Source organism: Delphinus delphis, chromosome 10 (assembly GCF_949987515.2).
Source record: "Delphinus delphis chromosome 10, mDelDel1.2, whole genome shotgun sequence".
Taxonomy (NCBI): domain Eukaryota; kingdom Metazoa; phylum Chordata; class Mammalia; order Artiodactyla; family Delphinidae; genus Delphinus; species Delphinus delphis.
Window position 1 is genome coordinate 92272470 of NC_082692.2, and position 18198 is coordinate 92290667.

Below are 18198 nucleotides of genomic sequence, written 5' to 3' on the forward strand. Positions count from 1 at the left end.
TAGGTCAAGTGTCACCTAACCCTTCATCTTTTCCAGTGTCTCAGTCTTTCTCACTTGTTTACTATTTCAGTTGAAATTCTGGAATCACTTGGTCATGTTCCAAATAACATATGTGTGCTACATTCATAAATAAATTTTGGAAGAATCATATTTGTCTGAAACAAAAATACAAATATTTTAAAAATGACAACTGTTTGAAAGATTGTTGAAAGAAAATTATTCTCTGTAACAACAAACCCAGTAAGGTGCTACTTCCTCGTCACAAGACATCTTTCCTGACTGTGTTAAGAGAAAACGACACATATCCTTTTCAAACTCTTCCAAAATATAGCAGAGGGAGGAACATTCCCAAATTCATTCTATGAGGCCACCAGCACCCTGATACCAACACCAGACAAAGATGTCACAAAGAAAGAAAACTACAGGCCAGTATCACTGATGAACACAGATGCAAAAATCCTCAACAAAATACTAGCAAACAGAATCCAACACCACATTAAAAGGATCATGCACCATGATCAAGTGGGGTTTATCCCAGGAATGCAAGGATTCTTCAATATATGCAAATCAGTCAATGTGATAAACCATATTAACTAACTGAAGGATAAAAACCATACGATCATCACAATAGATGCAGAAAAAGCTTTCGACAAAATTCAACACTGATTTATGATAAAAACCCTCCACAAAGTAGGCATAGATGGAACTTTCTTTAACATAATAAAGGCCATATATGACAAACCCACAGCCATCATCGTTCTCAATGATGAAAACCTGAAACCATTTCCACTAAGATCAGGAACAAGACAAGGGTGCCCACTCTCAACACTCTTATTCAACATAGTTTTGGAAGTTTTAGCCACAGCAATCAGAGAAGAAAAAGAAATAAAAGAAATAAAAATAAAATCGGAAAAGAAGAAGTAAAGCTGTCACTGCTTGCAGATGACATGATACTATACATAAAGAATCCTAAAGACACTACCAGAAAACTACTCAAGCTAATCAATGAATTTGGTAAAGTAGCAGGATACAAAATTAATGCACAGAAATCTCTTGCATTTCTATACACTAATAATGAAAAATCTGAAAGTGAAATCAAGAAAACACTCCCATTTACCACTGCAACAAAAAGAATAAAATACCTAGGAATACGGGCTTCCCTGGTGGCGCAGTGGTTGGGAGTCCGCCTGCCGATGCAGGGGACATGGGTTCGTGCCCTGGTCCAGGAAGATCCCACATGCCGCGGACTGGCTGGGTCCCTGAGCCATGGCTGCTGGGCCTGCACGTCCGGAGCCTGTGCTCCGCAATGGGAGAGGCCACAACAGTGAGAGGCCCGCGTACTGCAAAAAAAAAAAAAAAAAAAACCTGGGAATAAACCTACCTAAGGAGACAAAAGACCTGTACGCCGAAAACTATAAGACACTGATGAAAGAAATTAAAGATGACACAAACAGATGAAGAGATATACCATGTTTTTGGATTGGAAGAATCAACATTGTGAAAAGGACTATACTACCCAAAGCAATCTAGAGATTCAGTGCAATCCCTATCAAACTACCAATGGCATTTTTGACAGAACTAGAACAAAAAATTTCACAATTTGTATGGAAACACAGAAGACCCTGAATAGCCAAAGCAATCTTGAGAAAGAAAAATAGAGCTGGAGGAATCAGGTTCCTGGACTTCAGACTATACTACAAAGCTACAGTAATCAAGACAGTATGGTACTGGCACAAAAACAGAAAGATAGATCAATGGAACAGGATAGAAAGCCCACACATACACCCATGCACCTATGGTCACCTTATTTTTGATAAAGGAGGTAAGAATATACAATGGAGAAAAGACAGCCTCTTCAATAAGTGGTGCTGGGAAAACTGGACAGCTACATGTAAAAGAATGAAATTAGAACACTCCCTAACACCATACACAAAAATAAACTCCAAATGGATTAAAGACCTAAATGTAAGGCCAGAAACTATCAAACTCTTAGAGGAAAACAAAGGCAGAACACTCTATGACATAAATCACAACAATATCCTTTTTGACCCACGTCTTAGAGAAATGGAAATAAAAACAAAAATAAACAAATGGGACCTAATGAAACTTAAAAGCTTTTGCAAAGGAAAACATAAACAAGAAGAAAAGGCAACCCTCAGAGTGGGAGAAAATATTTGCAAATGAAGCAACTGACAAAGGATTAATCTCCAAAATTTACAAGCAGCTCATGCAGTTCAATAACAAAAAACCAAACAACCCAATCCAAAAATGGGCAGAAGACCTAAATAGACATTTCTCCAAAGAATATATACAGACTGCCAACAAACACATGAAAGAATGCTGAACATCCCTAATCATTAGAGAAATGCAAATCAAAACTACAATGAGGTATCACCTCACACCAGTCAGAATGGCCATCATCAAAAAATCTACAAACAGGCGGATGACGGGAAGATGGCGGAAGAGTAAGACGCAGAGATCACCTTCCTCCCCACAGATACACCAGAAATACATCTACACATGAAACAACTCCTACAGAACACCTACTGAACGATAGCAGAAGACCTCAGACCTCCCAAAAGGCAAGAAAGTCCCCACGTACCTGGGTAGGGAAAAAGAATAAACAGAGGTAAAAGGATAGGGACGGGACCTACACCAGTGGGAGGGAGCCGTGAAGGAGGAAAGCTTTCCACACACTAGGAAGCCCCTTCGTGGGCGGAGACTGTGGGTGGCGGAGGGGGAAAGCTTCGGAGCCATGGAGGAGAGCACAGCAACAGGGATGCCGAGGGCAAAGCAGAGAGATTCCCGCAGAGGATAGGGGCCGACCAGCACTTACCAGGCCGACAGGCTTGTCTGCTCACCCGCCGGGGCGGGCGGGGCTGGGAGCTGAGGCTCGGGCTTCGGTCGGAGCGCAGGGAGAGGACTGGGGTTGGCGGCGTGAACACAGCCTGCAGGGGATTAGTGCACCACGGCTAGCCGGGAGGGAGTCCGGAGAAAAGTCTGGACCTGCCTAAGAGGCAAGAGACTTTTTCTTCCCTCTTTGTTTCCTGGTGCGCAAGGAGAGGGGATTAAGAGCGCTGCTTAAAGGAGCTCCAGAGACGGGCGCGAGCCGCGGCTAAAAGCGCGGACCCCAGAGACACGCATGAGACGCTAAGGCTGCTGCTGCCGCCACCAAGAAGCCTGTGTGCGAGCACAGGTTACGCTCCACACCCCCCTTCCGGGGAGCCTGTGCAGCCCGCCACTGCCAGGGTCCTGGGATCCAGGGACAACTTCCCCGGGAGAACGCACAGCGCGCCTCAGGCTGGTGCGACGTCACGCCAGCCTCTGCCCCCGCGGGCTCGCCCCGCACTCCGTACCCCTCTCTTCCCCCCGGCCTGAGTGAGCCAGAGTCCCCGAAGAAGCTGCTCTTTTAACCCCGTCCTGTCTGAGCGAAGAACTGATGCCCTCCGGCCACCTACAGGCAGAGGCGGGGCCAAATCCAAAGCTGAGCCACGGGTGCTGTGAGAACAAAGAAAACAAAGGGAAATCTCTCCCAGCAGCCTCAGAAGCAGTGGATTAAAACTCCACAATCAACTTGATGTACCCTGCATCTGTGGAGTACATGAATAGACTACAAATCATCCCAGATTGAGGAGGTGGACTTTGAGAGCAAGATTTATTACTTTTTCCCCTTTTCCTCTTTTTGTGAGTATGTATATGCTTCTGCGTGAGTTTTGTCTGTATAGCTTTGCTTCCACCATTTATCCTAGGGTTCTATCCGTCCATTTTTTTTTTCTTTTTAATAAAAATTTTTTTCTTAACAATTATTTTTTATTTTAATAACTTTATTTAATCTTACTTTATTTTATTTTCTTTTTCTTTCTTTCTTTCCTTCCTTCCCTCCTTCCTTCCTCCCTCCCTCCCTCCCTCCCTCCATCCCTTCTTTCTTCCTTTCTTTCTTCCTTTCTTTCTGTCTTTCTTTCTGCCTTTCATTCTTTCTACTTTTTGTCCCTTTTATTCTGAGCCGTGTGGATGAAAGGCTCTTGGTGCTGCAGCCAGAAGTCAGTGCTGTGCATCTGAGGTGGGAGAGCCAACTTCAGGACAGTGGTCCACAAGAGACCTCCCAGCTCCACGTAATATCAAACAGCAAAAATCTCCCAGAGATCTCCATCTCTACACCAGCACCCAGCTTCACACAACAACCAGCAGGCTACAGTGCTGGACACCCTATGCCAAACAACTAGCAAGGCAGGAATACAACCCCAACCATTAGCAGAGAGGCTGCCTAAAATCATACTAAGTCCACAGACACCCCAAAACACACCACCAGACGTGGACCTGCCCACCAGAAAGACAAGATCCAGACTCATCCACCAGAACACAGGCACTAGTCCCCTCCACCAGGAAGCTTACACAACCCACTGAAACAACTTTAGCCACTGGGGACAGACACCAAAAACAACGGGAACTACGAACCCGCAGCCTGCAAAAAGGAGACCCCAAGACCCCAAAAACAGTAAGATAAGAAAAGGAGAAGACAGAAAAACTCACAGCAGATGAAGGAGCAAGATAAAAACCCGCCAGACCTAACAAATGAAGAGGAAATAGGCAGTCTACCTGAAAAAGAATTCAGAATAATGATAGTCAACATGATCCAAAGTCTTGGAAATAGAATAGACTAAGTGCAAGAAACATTTAACAAGGACGTAGAAGAACTAAAGATGAAACAAGGAATGATGAACAACACAATAAATGAAATTAACAATACTCTAGATGGGATCAATAGCAGAATAACTGAGGCAGAAGAATGGATAAGTGACCTGGAAGATAAAATAGTGGAAATAACAACTGCAGAGCAGAATAAAGAAAAAAGAATGAAAAGAAGTGAGGACAGTCTCAGAGACCTCTGGGACAACATTAAACGCACCAACATTTGAATTACAGGGGTTCCAGAAGAAGAAGAGAAAAAGAAAGGAACTCAGAAAATATTTGAAGAGATTATAGTTGAAAACTTCCCTAATATGGGAAAGGAAATAGTTAATCAAGTCCAGGAAGCACAGAGAATCCCATACAGGATAAATCCAAGGAAAAATACACCAAGACACATATTAATCAAACTGTCAAAAATTAAATACAAAGAAAACATATTAAAAGCAGCAGGGAAAAACAATAAATAACACACAAGGGAATCCCCATGAGGTTAACAGCTGATCTTTCAGCACAAACTCTGCAAGCCAGAAGGGACTGGCAGGACTAATATAAAGTGATGAAGGAGAAAAACCTGAAACCAAGATTACTCTACCCAACAAGGATCTCATTCAGATTTGATGGAGAAATTAAAACCTTTACAGACAAGCAAAAGGAGAGAGAGTTCAGCACCACCAAACCAGCTTTACAACAAATGCTAAAGGAACTTCCCTAGGCAAGAAACACAAGAGAAGGAAAAGACCTACAATAACGAACCCAAAACAGTTAAGCAAATGGGAATAGGAACATACATATCGATAATTCCCTTAAATTAAATGGACTAAATGCTCCCACCAAAAGACACAGACTGCCTGAATGGATACAAAAACAAGACCCATATATATGCTGTCTACAAGAAACCCACTTCAAACCTAGAGACACATACAGACTGAAAGTAAGGGGATGGAAAAAGATATTCCATGCAAATGGAAATCAAAAGAAAGCTGGAGTAGCAATTCTCATATCAGACAAAATAGACTTTAAAATAAAGACTATCAGAAGAGACAAAGAAGGACACTACATAATGATCAAGGGATCGATCCAAGAAGAAGATATAACAATTGTAAATATTTATGCACCCAACATAGGAGCACCTCAATACATAAGGCAAATACTAACAGCCATAAAAGGGGAAATGGACAGTAACACATTCATAGTTGGGGACTTTAACACCCCACTTTCACCAATGGACAGATCATCCAAATAAAAATAAATAAGGAAACACAAGCTTTAAATGATACATTAAACAAGATGGACTTAATTGATATTTAAGGACATTCCATCCAAAAACAACAGAATACACATTTTTCTCAAGTGCTCATGGAACATTCTCCAGGATACATCATATCTTGGGTCACAAATTAAGCCTTGGTAAATTTAAGAAATTTGAAATTGTATCAAGTATCTTTTCCGACCACAATGCTCTGAGACTAGATATCAATTACAGGAAAAGATCTGTAAAAAATACAAACACATGGAGGCTAAACAATACACTACTTAATAACGAAGTGCACTGAAGAAATCAAAGAGAAAATCAAAAAATACCTAGAAACAAATGACAATGGAGACACGACGACCCAAAACCTATGGGATGCAGCAAAAGCAGTTCTAAGAGGGAAGTTTATAGCAATACAATCCTACCATAAGGAACAGGAAACATCTCGAATAAACAACCTAACCTTGCACCTAAAGCAATTAGAGAAAGAAGAACAAAAAACCCCCAAAGTTAGCAGAAGGAAAGAAATCATAAAAATCAGATCAGAAATAAATGAAAAAGAAATGAAGGAAACGATAGCAAAGATAAATAAAACTAAAAGCTGGTTCTTTGAGAAGATAAACAAAATTGATAAATCATTAGCCAGACTCATCAAGAAAAAAAGGGAGAAGACTCAAATCAATAGAATTAGAAATGAAAAAGAGGAAGTAACAACTGACACTGCAGAAATACAAAAGATCACGAGAGATTACTACAAGCAACTCATTGCCAATAAAATGGACAACCTGGAAGAAATGAACAAATTCTTAGAAATGCACAACCTGCCAAGACTGAATCAGGAAGAAATAGAAAATATGAACAGACCAATCACAAGCACTGAAATTGAAACTGTGATTAAAAATCTTCCAACAAACAAAAGCCCAGGACCAGATGGCTTCACAGGCAAATTCTATCAAACATTTAGAGAAGAGCTAACACCTATCCTTCTCAAATTCTTTCAAAATATAGCAGAGGGAGGAACACTCCCAAACTCATTCTATGAGGCCACCATCACCCTGATACCAAAACCAGACAAGGATGTCACAAAGAAAGAAAACTACAGGCCAATATTACTGATGAACACAGATGCAAAATTCCTCAATAAAATACTAGCAAACAGAATCCAACAGCACATTAAAAGGATCATACACCATGATCAAGTGGGGTTTATTCCAGGAATGCAAGGATTCTTCAATATACGCAAATCAATCAACATGATACACCATATTCACAAATTAAAGGAGAAAAACAATATGATCATCTCAATAGATGCAGAAAAAGCTTTTGACAAAATCCAACACCCATTTATGATAAAAACTCTGCAGAAAGTAGGCACAGAGGGAACTTTCCTCAACATAATAAAGGCCATATATGACAAATCCACAGCCAACATCTTCCTCAATGGTGAAAAACTGAAACCATTCCACTAAGATCAGGAACAAGACAAGGTTGCCCACTCTCACCACTCTTATTCAACATAGCTTTGGAAGTTTTAGCCACAGCAATCAGAGAAGAAAAGGAAATAAAAGGAATCCAAATCGGAAAAGAAGAAGTAAAGCTGTCACTGTTTGCAGATGACATGATACTATACATAGAGAATCCTAAAGATGCTACCAGAAAACTACTAGAACTAATCAATGAATTTGGTAAAGTAGCAGGATACAAAATTAATGCACAGATATCTCTTACATTCCTATACACTAATGATGAAAAATCTGAAAGTGAAATCAAGAAAATACTGCCACTTACCATTGCAACAAAAAGAATAAAATATCTAGGAATAAACCTACCTAAGGAGACAAAAGACCTGTATGCAGAAAATTATAAGACACTGATGAAAGAAATTAAAGGTGACACAAATAGATGCAGAGATATACCATGTTTTTGGATTGGAAGAATCAACATTGTGAAAATGACTCTACTACCCAAAGCAATCTACAGATTCAGTGCAATCCCTATCAAACTACCACTGGCATTTTTCACAGAACTAGAACAAAAAATTTCACAATTTGTATGGAAACACAAAAGACCCCGAATAGCCAAAGCAATCTTGAGAACGAAAAACGGAGCTGGAGGAATCAGGCTCCCGGACTTCAGACTATACTACAAAGCTACAGTAATCAAGACAGTATGGTACTGGCACAAAAACAGAAAGATAGATCAATGGAACAGGCTAGAAAGCCCAGAGATAAACCCACACACATATGGTCACCTTATCTTTGATAAAGGAGGCAGGAATGTACAGTGGAGAAAGGACAGCCTCTTCAATAAGTGGTGCTGGGAAAACTGGACAGGTACATGTAAAAGTATGAGATTAGATCACTCCCTAACACCATACACAAAAATAAGCTCAAAATGGATTAAAGACCTAAATTTAAGGCCAGAAACTATCAAACTCTTAGAGGAAAATATAGGCAGAACACTCTATGACATAAATCACAACAAGATCCTTTTTGACCCACCTCCTAGAGAAATGGAAATAAAAACAAAAATAAACAAATGGGACCTAATGAAACTTCAAAGCTTTTGCACAGCAAAGGAAACCATTAACAAGACCAAAAGACAACCCTCAGAATGGGAGAAAATATTTTCAAATGAAGCAACTGACAAAGGATTAATTTCCAAAATTTATAAGCAGCTCATGTAGCTCAATAACAAAAAAACAAACAACCCAATCCAAAAATGGGCAGAAGACCTAAATAGACATTTCTCCAAAGAAGATATACAGACTGCCAACAAACACATGAAAGAATGCTCAACATCATTAATCATCAGCGAAATGCAAATCAAAACTACAATGAGATATCACCTCACGCCAGTCAGAATGGCCATCATCAAAAAATCTACAAACAGTAAATGCCAGAGAGGGTGTGGAGAAAAGGGAACACTCTTGCACTGTTCGTGGGAATGTAAATTGATACAGCCACTATGGAGAACAGTATGGATGTTCCTTAAAAAACTAAAAAGAGAACTACCATACGACCTAGCAATCCCACTCCTGGGCATATACCCTCAGAAAACCATAATTCAAAAAGAGTCATGTACCACAGTGTTCATTGCAGCTCTATTTACAATAGCCAGGATATGTAAGCAATCTAAGTGTCCATCAACAGATGAACGGATAAAGAAGATGTGGCGCATATATACAATGGAATATTACTCAGCCATAAAAAGAAATGAAATTGAGCTATTTGTAATGAGGTGGATGGACCTAGAGTCTGTCATACAAAGTGAAGTAAGTCAGAAAGAGAAAGACAAATACCGTATGCTAACATATATATATATGGAATCTAAAAAAAAAAAAAAGGTTCTGAAAAACCGAGGGGCAGTACTGGAATAAAGACGCAGACGTAGAGAATGGACTTGAGGACATGGGGAGGGGAAAGGGTAAACTGTGACGAAGTGAGAGAGTGGCATGGATTTATACATACTACCAAATGTAAAACAGATGGCTAGTGGGAAGCAGCCACATAGCACAGGGAGATCAGCTCAGTGCTTTGTGTCCACCTAGAGGGGTGGGATAGGGAGGGTGGGAGAGAGATGCAAGAGGGAGGTGATATGGGGATATATGTAAATGTATAGCTGATTCACTATGTTATAAAGCAGAAACTAACACACCATTGTAAAGCAATTATACTCCAATAAAGATGTTTAAAAAAAAAAGAGAGAAAACGAAATGCTTTTAACATTGCTTCATTAATGTATGGTTTTGCTGACAAAAGAGCAGAAAGAAAGGAACACTCATGGAGGGAAACTTGCGATACACAGTCTGGAAAAGTTTGGTTATATATCTGAAACCCTTATGAAGAAAGTTTTCTAGTCTTTGACTCACTAATTTCACTGTTAGGAATCTATCTTTTAAAAAATCATCAGACTAATAAGGACCTACTGTATAGCACAGGGAACTCTTCTCAATACTCTGTAATGACCTACGTGGAAAACAAATCTAAAAAAGAGTGGATATATGTATATGTATAATTGATTCACTCTGCTGTATAGCAGAAACTAACACAACATTGTAAATCAACTATATTCCAATAATAATGTTTTAAAAAATCATCAGAGATACAATTTAATATCTATGCATAAGATGTTCATTGTTGTTTAGCAGAAAAACAGATATAAATTTGCAAAAATAAGAGGTAAATAAATTAGGGTTCATTCAAATGACAAGTTATCCAGCTGCTAAAAGACATGTATTTGTGAAGAACTGCTAATGACAGATAAAATGTTGCTGATATTACACAGGGAAAAACAGTAGGATTTTAAATATTATAGTATGACCCAAAAGCAATATGTAAAAAATATATAGGCACATATACACCAGAAACATTTATGCTGGCATCTATGGTAGTTAAGAGCATGGCCTTTGAAAACAAACCGACCTGGTTCAAATCCCAGCTGTGCTGCTTTCCAGCTGTATAACCTTGGGCAAGTTAGTTAACCTCTGTGTGCCTCAGAATGCTCACCTGGAAAATGGGGATAACAGTACCTACCTTACAGAGCTGAAGAGACATTAAATGAGATAATTCATGCAAATGGCTCAGCAACATGCCTGGCACTCTGCAAGTGCTCACTAACTACTAGCCATTAGGAGCATCATCAACATAGGAGACGAATGGGGGGAAATGCACCTAAACGTTAACAGGGGTTACCTATCTCTGGGGGGTAGGATTCCAGATCCTTTCAATTTTCTCCTCTGTACACTTCTTGTTTTTTCAAAGTTTCCACAACAAGTGTTATGGAATCGGAAGGAAAAAGGTGTTACAGAAAAAGAATGTCTGGTTAATTATTAGTATTTGCTACGTGCGGTGGTGGACGGAGGCAGGAAGGGGGCAGCACGTGGGGCAGAGAGCGAGCAGCGCTTTCACTCATTGCTGGTGGTTTCTTGGTGCGCTGCAGCCGCCGCCATCCGTCACAAGCCTCGCTACTCACAGGCGCAGTCCCTCGAAAGCCGTCCTCTCCAGTGTTGGTCACAGGAAACTCGCCCTGCCAAATGTTGGCATAATGTTGGCCCTTCGGCTGCAGTCTGTTGCCCCAGGGGAAGAGTCTGTCAGAAGAGACACAGGCATCAGCCTGTCAAACAGACACAGGCTTCTGGACGAAAGTCAAGAGGAGGAAGGCAGTGAAAGAGAGAACATTGCTTGCTTGTTCCGAGTGAGCTATTTTTAAAAAAAAAAAAAATACATAAAGCTTTTAATCAGGATTTTTTTTTAACTTCCGCACAACCAGTTCATGTCAAGTTCACAACAACCTTGGTCTCTCCCGAGGACTCAGGAGGCCTGAAATAAATCACAGAACTAAAAGAAGGGCTTATAGGAGGCTGGGAAAGCAGACATCATCCTGGACTTATATGGAAGCATGATCAGGCAACATCACACCGCACTTCTTTATAAAGCCTTCGTTATTTTAAGGAAACTTTCCTAGATGTGACCCAAACATGAGTTTTCTGTCTCATGGCTCTGGAAGCAAAAGATATATTGCTGCTTCAGGAGATGCCTAAAATAAGAAAATCCAAAAAGCAAGGCAGCCTGCCAGGAGGCTCTAAGGAGGACTATGTGACACGGGGATGGCGGCTCAATTGCCGTAGCCCACCTCACCACACACATGGCTTTGGGAGACTGTCAGGGGGTGGTGATCCCTGCATCCATGTTTCCTAAGTAACTTCACGGGCAGGAAGAAAGCCCAGCAGGAGTAAGCTGCGATCTGGCTGTGGTTTTAAATCAACTGTCCAGCCAAAGTAAGTTCCGTATATTTAGAAAAAGGTCCACATACTGTTAGGCAAAGACGAGACCCTCCAAGTACCTATTTTGCAGGCCTCCTCGACAGCTGTACTCCCACTCGGCTTCCGTGGGCAACCGCTTCCCGGCCCATGTGCAGTAGGCGACGGCATCGTTCCAGGAGACGTGAAGAACCGGGTGATCTGGCCTGGGGAACAGCGAGAGCAGAGTGAGCAGGGCAGGAACCAGAACAGGAACAGGAACAGGAACCGGCAGGACCGGCTTCAGCAAAGTGCCCATCAGCACCTTCACCTCAATCTGTGATGCTGAGGTGAGCCTGGTCCCCAAATCCAGCCCCAGCCGGGTCACATCTGTCACCCTCGACCACGGGTTTCTGACATCCAAGGCTCCCAAAGAGGTTATGATCCCGCTTGGAACAAGACTCAAAACATTTCTTCACTTTGCATGCAGGCCTGGACCCCCAGAGAATCTCACTTGGTGCAGTAGGTGTGGAGACGCACCAGCCAGATCCCCCTATGAGGAAGGAATGATTTTCCAGCTGCTGGGCGTGGCATCAGCAGAAGCTTCCAGCTCTCGGCTCCTTTAGGAGAGCTGCAAAGAGCCGCCTTACAGCCAGCGAGGACCAACCATGGCAGGGGCATAAAGGCGCAGCCGTGTGAGTTCACCATAGCTAAATCCTACGTGTCATTTATACCCCAGAGCCCCAAGGACTGGGTGGGATGTCCTGGACCTGCACTGTAGTCTTGGCTTCTCCCTCTGCCCAATCCTGTTTCCTCCCCATCCCTTCCACAGGTGTGGATCCCCTTATACAAATATTCTTCACACCAAGCTCTATCTAAGCATCTGTTTCCAGAGAATCCAATCTGTGATACTTGGCCTTAAACTTTGTCTCTTTCTGCTATAGATGAGTCAGCTATATGTGCCTCACTCTAGCAAGTGAGGAATCTAGCAGATTCCAAATAAATCTTTATTTTTTCTAAAAGTATAGAGGGATAGGGAAGGTTAGGGGGAAAGTTTGAGAGTAAGGGGATAAACATATTTACCCAGCACCAGATAACTTTAATTCCCTGCTCACTCTTTCTCAGGTGGACTCTACATTCCTAAGCTATTTCTTAAGCATCTTTGAATTCCCTACAGTAATTACACAACTTTCACTTATTCTTTAAAAGCGTTTATTGAGTACCTATTACATGCCAGTCACTGTTTTCAACACTGATATTAAGACATGCACTTTTCTCAGAAGAAGGACTCACTCAGTGGATATAATACATTCCACTCTCACTTTTCCTTCTACCCTTCACTTTTTCTTCTACTATTAAATTCAGGAAAGAAGATAATAATTGGGACCTAAGAGGCCGTCAACCTGAGGTACCCAAGAATCCTACAACTTTCCACCTCATGGCCTATTTCTACCACAGAGGCTACCACCTCAGGCTTTGAAAGATTTCTGACGTTTTCAAGGGGCTATATCCCTAAAGCTGAACTTCATGCACTTCCAGATTCCTGACAATGAGGTCAATAACCGGGAATGTTGTCAAAAATAGAAGCTCGAAAATCCCATCTGAAAAATTGGGTTAGGAGAACAGTTTTCTTGGGCTGTTGAGATGCTGAGTCCTGACCCAAACCTTTCTGCGTCTTCAGGGCTTAAAGTGCTATCCATTTTTGCTTGAGATAATTATTTCTTTGCCACCCTGGAGACTTGCTGACCGACTTGCAGCTCTGTGGTTTTTCGGTCAGACGGTGGCTTCAAAGTATGTCAGTCCAGGACTGGAGACAACATGAGTCCTAAACCCAAGGGATGAGCTTCTACCGCGGCCACCTGGCAGGACACCACCACTTATCTGTAAGACAGATGGTCTCCTTCCTCTCAATGACCCACTCATGAGGGAGAGCAAACAGACAAGTTGTAAAGGTTAAACATGTCATGAGATTTGTAATAGGCCTGTCAAAGGGGGAAAAAATCTCCAAGAGGGAACCCTCTGACAGGCCAAATGAGGGAGGAGGAAGGCCACTTATTAAGAGCTCTCTGTGAGCTAGGTGCTATGTTTGGGTCTGTACATACAGTATTTCCTGCCATCCTATTTTCCTACCGACCAAGTCAGTAGAGTTTTTCATACTCACTCTTTTATACAAGACGGCCACTGAGTTTCTTTTCAACAGCATAGGAACCTATTTTGGAATGAAACATGTCATCTGGGGAAAGACCCACCAGCCTCACCTGTGCAGGACAGTAGAGTCGGGCCCTTCTGGGTGTCTCCAGTTAGCGCCTTTAACAGGTAACCACCAGGGAGCAGCTGCCACCTCAAAGCAACCCAGAATAAGCTGAGGTTAGCTATGATGCCTCTAGAAAAACACTGACTCAGTCTCTGCAGAAAAATATCTCTCTTAAGGTCTTCAACTTCCAGTTGACTTACCAAATAACTTTACCAGAATATCAAAAATAAAGATTTATATGTAACTAAATCTAACAAATAAGCATTATCTCGGGAATTCTCTGGCGGTCCACTGGTTAGGACTCGATGTTTCACTGCTGTGGTCCAGGTTCAATCCCTGGTTGGGGAACTAAGATCCAGCAAGCCATACGCTGTGGCCAAAAAAAACAAAAGCATTATCTCCCATCATAAAGCACCACAGTGATTAAATAAATACGTATCTAAATGGTGTGTGTCTCCAAGAATTTTAAAAGACACACTGCTAGCTAACCCTCTATAATCTCTAACAAGTGAGACAGGTAGTACTCCTCCTATTTAAAAGATGGTGAAACAGCATTAATCTTATAGTTAAGTGCCGGGCTGAAGGTCAACCGAGGTAGCCAGAGACCAAGCTGAAGCATAGCATAAAGAGCTGGAGTGTGTTTTCAAAAGACCCTGGTTAATCTCCAGCCCGACAATAGTTGTATGGCTCTGGGCAAGTTCACTGCTTGCCTGGCCCCAGAGTCCTCATCTGTGAAATGGGAGCAGGCCCGCCTGCCTCACCTACCTCAGACTCAAAGGAGGCTGCATTAGATAGGACTGGGAAGTGGTCAGCCCAGATCCTGTTCCCAGAACCTTACCTCCTACTTTACAGTTCTGTTAACCCAAATACCAAAATCAAGTGACCCTCATTTAGTGATTGATTGAGAACGTGGCTTTGGAGTCAGGCAAAATGAGATGTGACTCATGGCTCTGCCACTCCTACGGTGACCCCTGGTAACCTAATCAACCTCCCCACACCTGTTTTCTCATTTGTAGGTGAAGACAGTAACAATGCCTACCTCAGGGGTTATTACAAGGAGGAAACAGAACATACACACAGGGCTTAGGACTATGCCTAGCACTTAGCAAGCACTCAGTAAAGGGAACCAGTCTCAACTAGGGGCCTCATGACAGGAAGAGAGTTACAAAAAAATTACCATCATCAATGATGCTAATACTAAGTAAAGAAGTTTGCAAATGTTTCTTCTAATATAAACCAGAGCAGACTCAAGGTTATCCCCATGACAATGTTACTCTCAATCCTCTGCGTCCTGATGAGCCAGCCTGAGTGGAAGAGAAGGGGGAATGTGTTCCTGCTAACAATTACAGCAATCACTGAAAACACCAAACCCTGTCTTGTTCTTTTTTCACATCAGCGCAATCAAAACATTCATGGTATTCCAATCACAATTTGATGGAAAAAGCCAAATTCTTTTATATTTCAACGAAAGAGGCATTGTGTCCTTAAAGGACACTACTGCAAAGTGTTTTATTTTTCAGACAGCAGGAGAGGTGAAAGCCATGGCTTCTTCCTATTCCTTCTGTAGTACTGCGGAATCTTTAATGGGGAGATGTTCTCGCTGACTACTCTGCTTGATGTTTAGGTGCCAGTGACAGGTAACTCATTCCATGTCAAGGGAAGACCTGCAGAGAAAGCCCAGGTCATCCCACTCTTACATTCCAGTATCTTTACATCACTCACCCACCTCTACCCTACCCCCAACACTAAGGCCACCAGAAGGTTCTATTTCTCAAATAAAAAATAAAAATTTTTAAAAAAAGAGAAGAAGAAAAAAAAACAAACAGGAAAAATGTTAACCTTTGTTAAATCTGGGTGGTAGGAACTAGAATGCCTATTTTTCTTATACCCTATTGTGCTTTGAAATATTTCATCATTAGCAATTTTTTTAACATCTTTATTGGAGTATAATTGCTAACACAATGGTGTGTTAGTTTCTGCTGTATAACAAAGTGAATCAGCTATACATATACATATATCCCCATATCTCCTCCCTCTTGCGTCTCCCTCCCACCCTCCCTATCCCACCCCTCTAGGTGGACACAAAGCACCGAGCGGATCTCCCTGTGCTATGCGGCTGCTTCCCACTAGCTATCAGTTTTACATTTGGTAGTGTATATATGTCCATGCCACTCTCTCACTTCATCCCAGCTTACCCTTTCCCCTCCCCATGTCCTCAAGTCCATTAGCAATTTTTAAAATAAATTTATTTATCTATTCTATTACTGATGGGCATTTGGGTAGCTTCCAGTTTGGGCTACTATGAATGGTACTACTTCTGTGAACATTCCTGAAAGCTCATGACTTAGTAAATATGCATAAGCATTTCTGCTGATTGCATACTGTGGAGTGGAACTGCTGGATCCCAGGGTAGACACAGGCACAGCTTTAGTAAAGACAGCTGAACACAAGCCTTAATGGCAGAAGTCCTCCACGGTTCCCAACCTTCTTCAACAGGGAACTTCCATGGAGTTGGCTTGTGTGCGGTAGACCCAGGGCAGCTGCTCCAGTGGCCTCTGAGTCCATTCCCTTTCCCTCTCCTCTTCCCCTTAACTCACTCTGGTTGCAAATATTTACTGAGCACCTACTATCTGCCTGGAGCTAAGCCTAATTCCTAAAGGGGATCTTCAACTCCCAGAATCCTCTGAGTATGACTTAAGACAGTCGGTATATTGAGAGTTTTTCAATTATTTATTGCACATATTTATCTTACATGGTTAACTACACAAAGCAGGATACAAAGTGTGAACCTAGGCATTTTATTTTCTTCCAAAAATATCTACAAAACTCAAATTGGTGGGTCCGGGTACCACCTTACACACATCACTTCTATAGCTCCTACTCAACTTCCTCCCTGTCATATACACACACTTGCCTCTCCTTCTAGATATCTGCTTTTCATTTCTCCCACTATCACTCTTGAATGAAATCTTTCACATTTCTTAGCAACCCATCGAAAACAGACCACCGCAGCACTACTGACTTATTAGGCCACATAATTCCTTGTTGGAGGGGTGCTGTCCCGTGTGTTGTAGGATGCTCAGCCGCATCGCAGACCCCTCCCCACTAGATGCCAGTAACATCCTACCCGCAACCCAACTATGACAACCAAAACTGTACCCATATTCACCATGCCCCAAACAAGACAAAGCTACGGGTCCTATAAGGGAACCTAACGGCATTGCCACCTGTCAGAAAGACTGTAAGTCCCCATTGTAATGGTCAGATGCAGAGTCAGGAACCATTTCCACATAGGACACATGAAGAAGGAAAGGTAAGTAATCAAAGTCACCCACAACAGAACATAGCCAAGTTTTCCTGGGAAAGCCATGCTTTCTGGCCAAACTAATGGCAAATCCCATCAAGTGTCACCAGGTGCCTTCTTCCAAATATCACTGTTAACTCCATGTTTTTATTTATTTATTTATTTATTAGCATCTTTATTTGAGTATAATTGCTTTACAATGGTGTGTTAGTTTCTGCTTTATAACAAAGTGTATCAGCTATACATAAACATATATCCCAATATCTCCTCCCTCTTGAGTCTCCCTCCCACCCTCCCTATCCCACCACTAGGAGGTCACAAAGCACCGAGCTGATCTCCCAGTGCTATGTGGCTACTTCCCACTAGCCATCTATTTTACATTTGGTAGTGTATAATGTCCATGCCACTCTCTCACTTCGCTTACCGTTTCCCCTCCCCCTGTCCTCAAGTTCATTCTCTACATTTGCGTCTTTATTCCTGTCCTGCCCATAGGTTCTTCAGAACCATTTTCTTTTTTAGATTCCAAATACACGTGTTAGCATAAGGTATTTGTTTTTCTCTTTCTGACTTACTTCACTCTGTATGACAGACTCAACGTCCATCCACCTCACTACAAATAACTCAATTTCGTTTCTTTTTATGGCTGAGTAATATTCCATTGTATATATGCGCCACATCTTCTTTATCCGTTCATCTGTTGATGGACACTTAGATTGCTTACATATCCTGGCTATTGTAAATAGAGCTGCAATGAACACTGTGGTACATGACTCTTTTTGAATTATGGTTTTCTGAGGGTATATGCCCAGGAGTGGGATTGCTAGGTCGTATGGTAGTTCTCTTTTTAGTTTTTTAAGGAACATCCATACTGTTCTGCATAGTGGCTGTATCAATTTACATTCCCACGAACAGTGCAAGAGTGTTCCCTTTTCTCCACACCCTCTCTGGCATTTACTGTT

General features: G+C 41.8%; 1 protein-coding gene across 1 annotated transcript in view; it reads right to left on the reverse strand.

Moving 5' to 3' along the window:
• Window positions 1–18198, reverse strand: part of SUMF1 (sulfatase modifying factor 1) — a 111606-nt gene that overhangs the window by 43647 nt on the left and 49761 nt on the right. Inside the window, exons 4-6 of the mRNA XM_060022940.1 lie at window positions 13940–14022; window positions 11786–11908; window positions 10916–11030 (exon numbers count right to left, since the gene is read on the reverse strand). Coding sequence (XP_059878923.1) covers window positions 10916–11030; window positions 11786–11908; window positions 13940–14022 — 321 coding nt within the window. The remainder of the gene's footprint in view (window positions 1–10915; window positions 11031–11785; window positions 11909–13939; window positions 14023–18198) is intronic.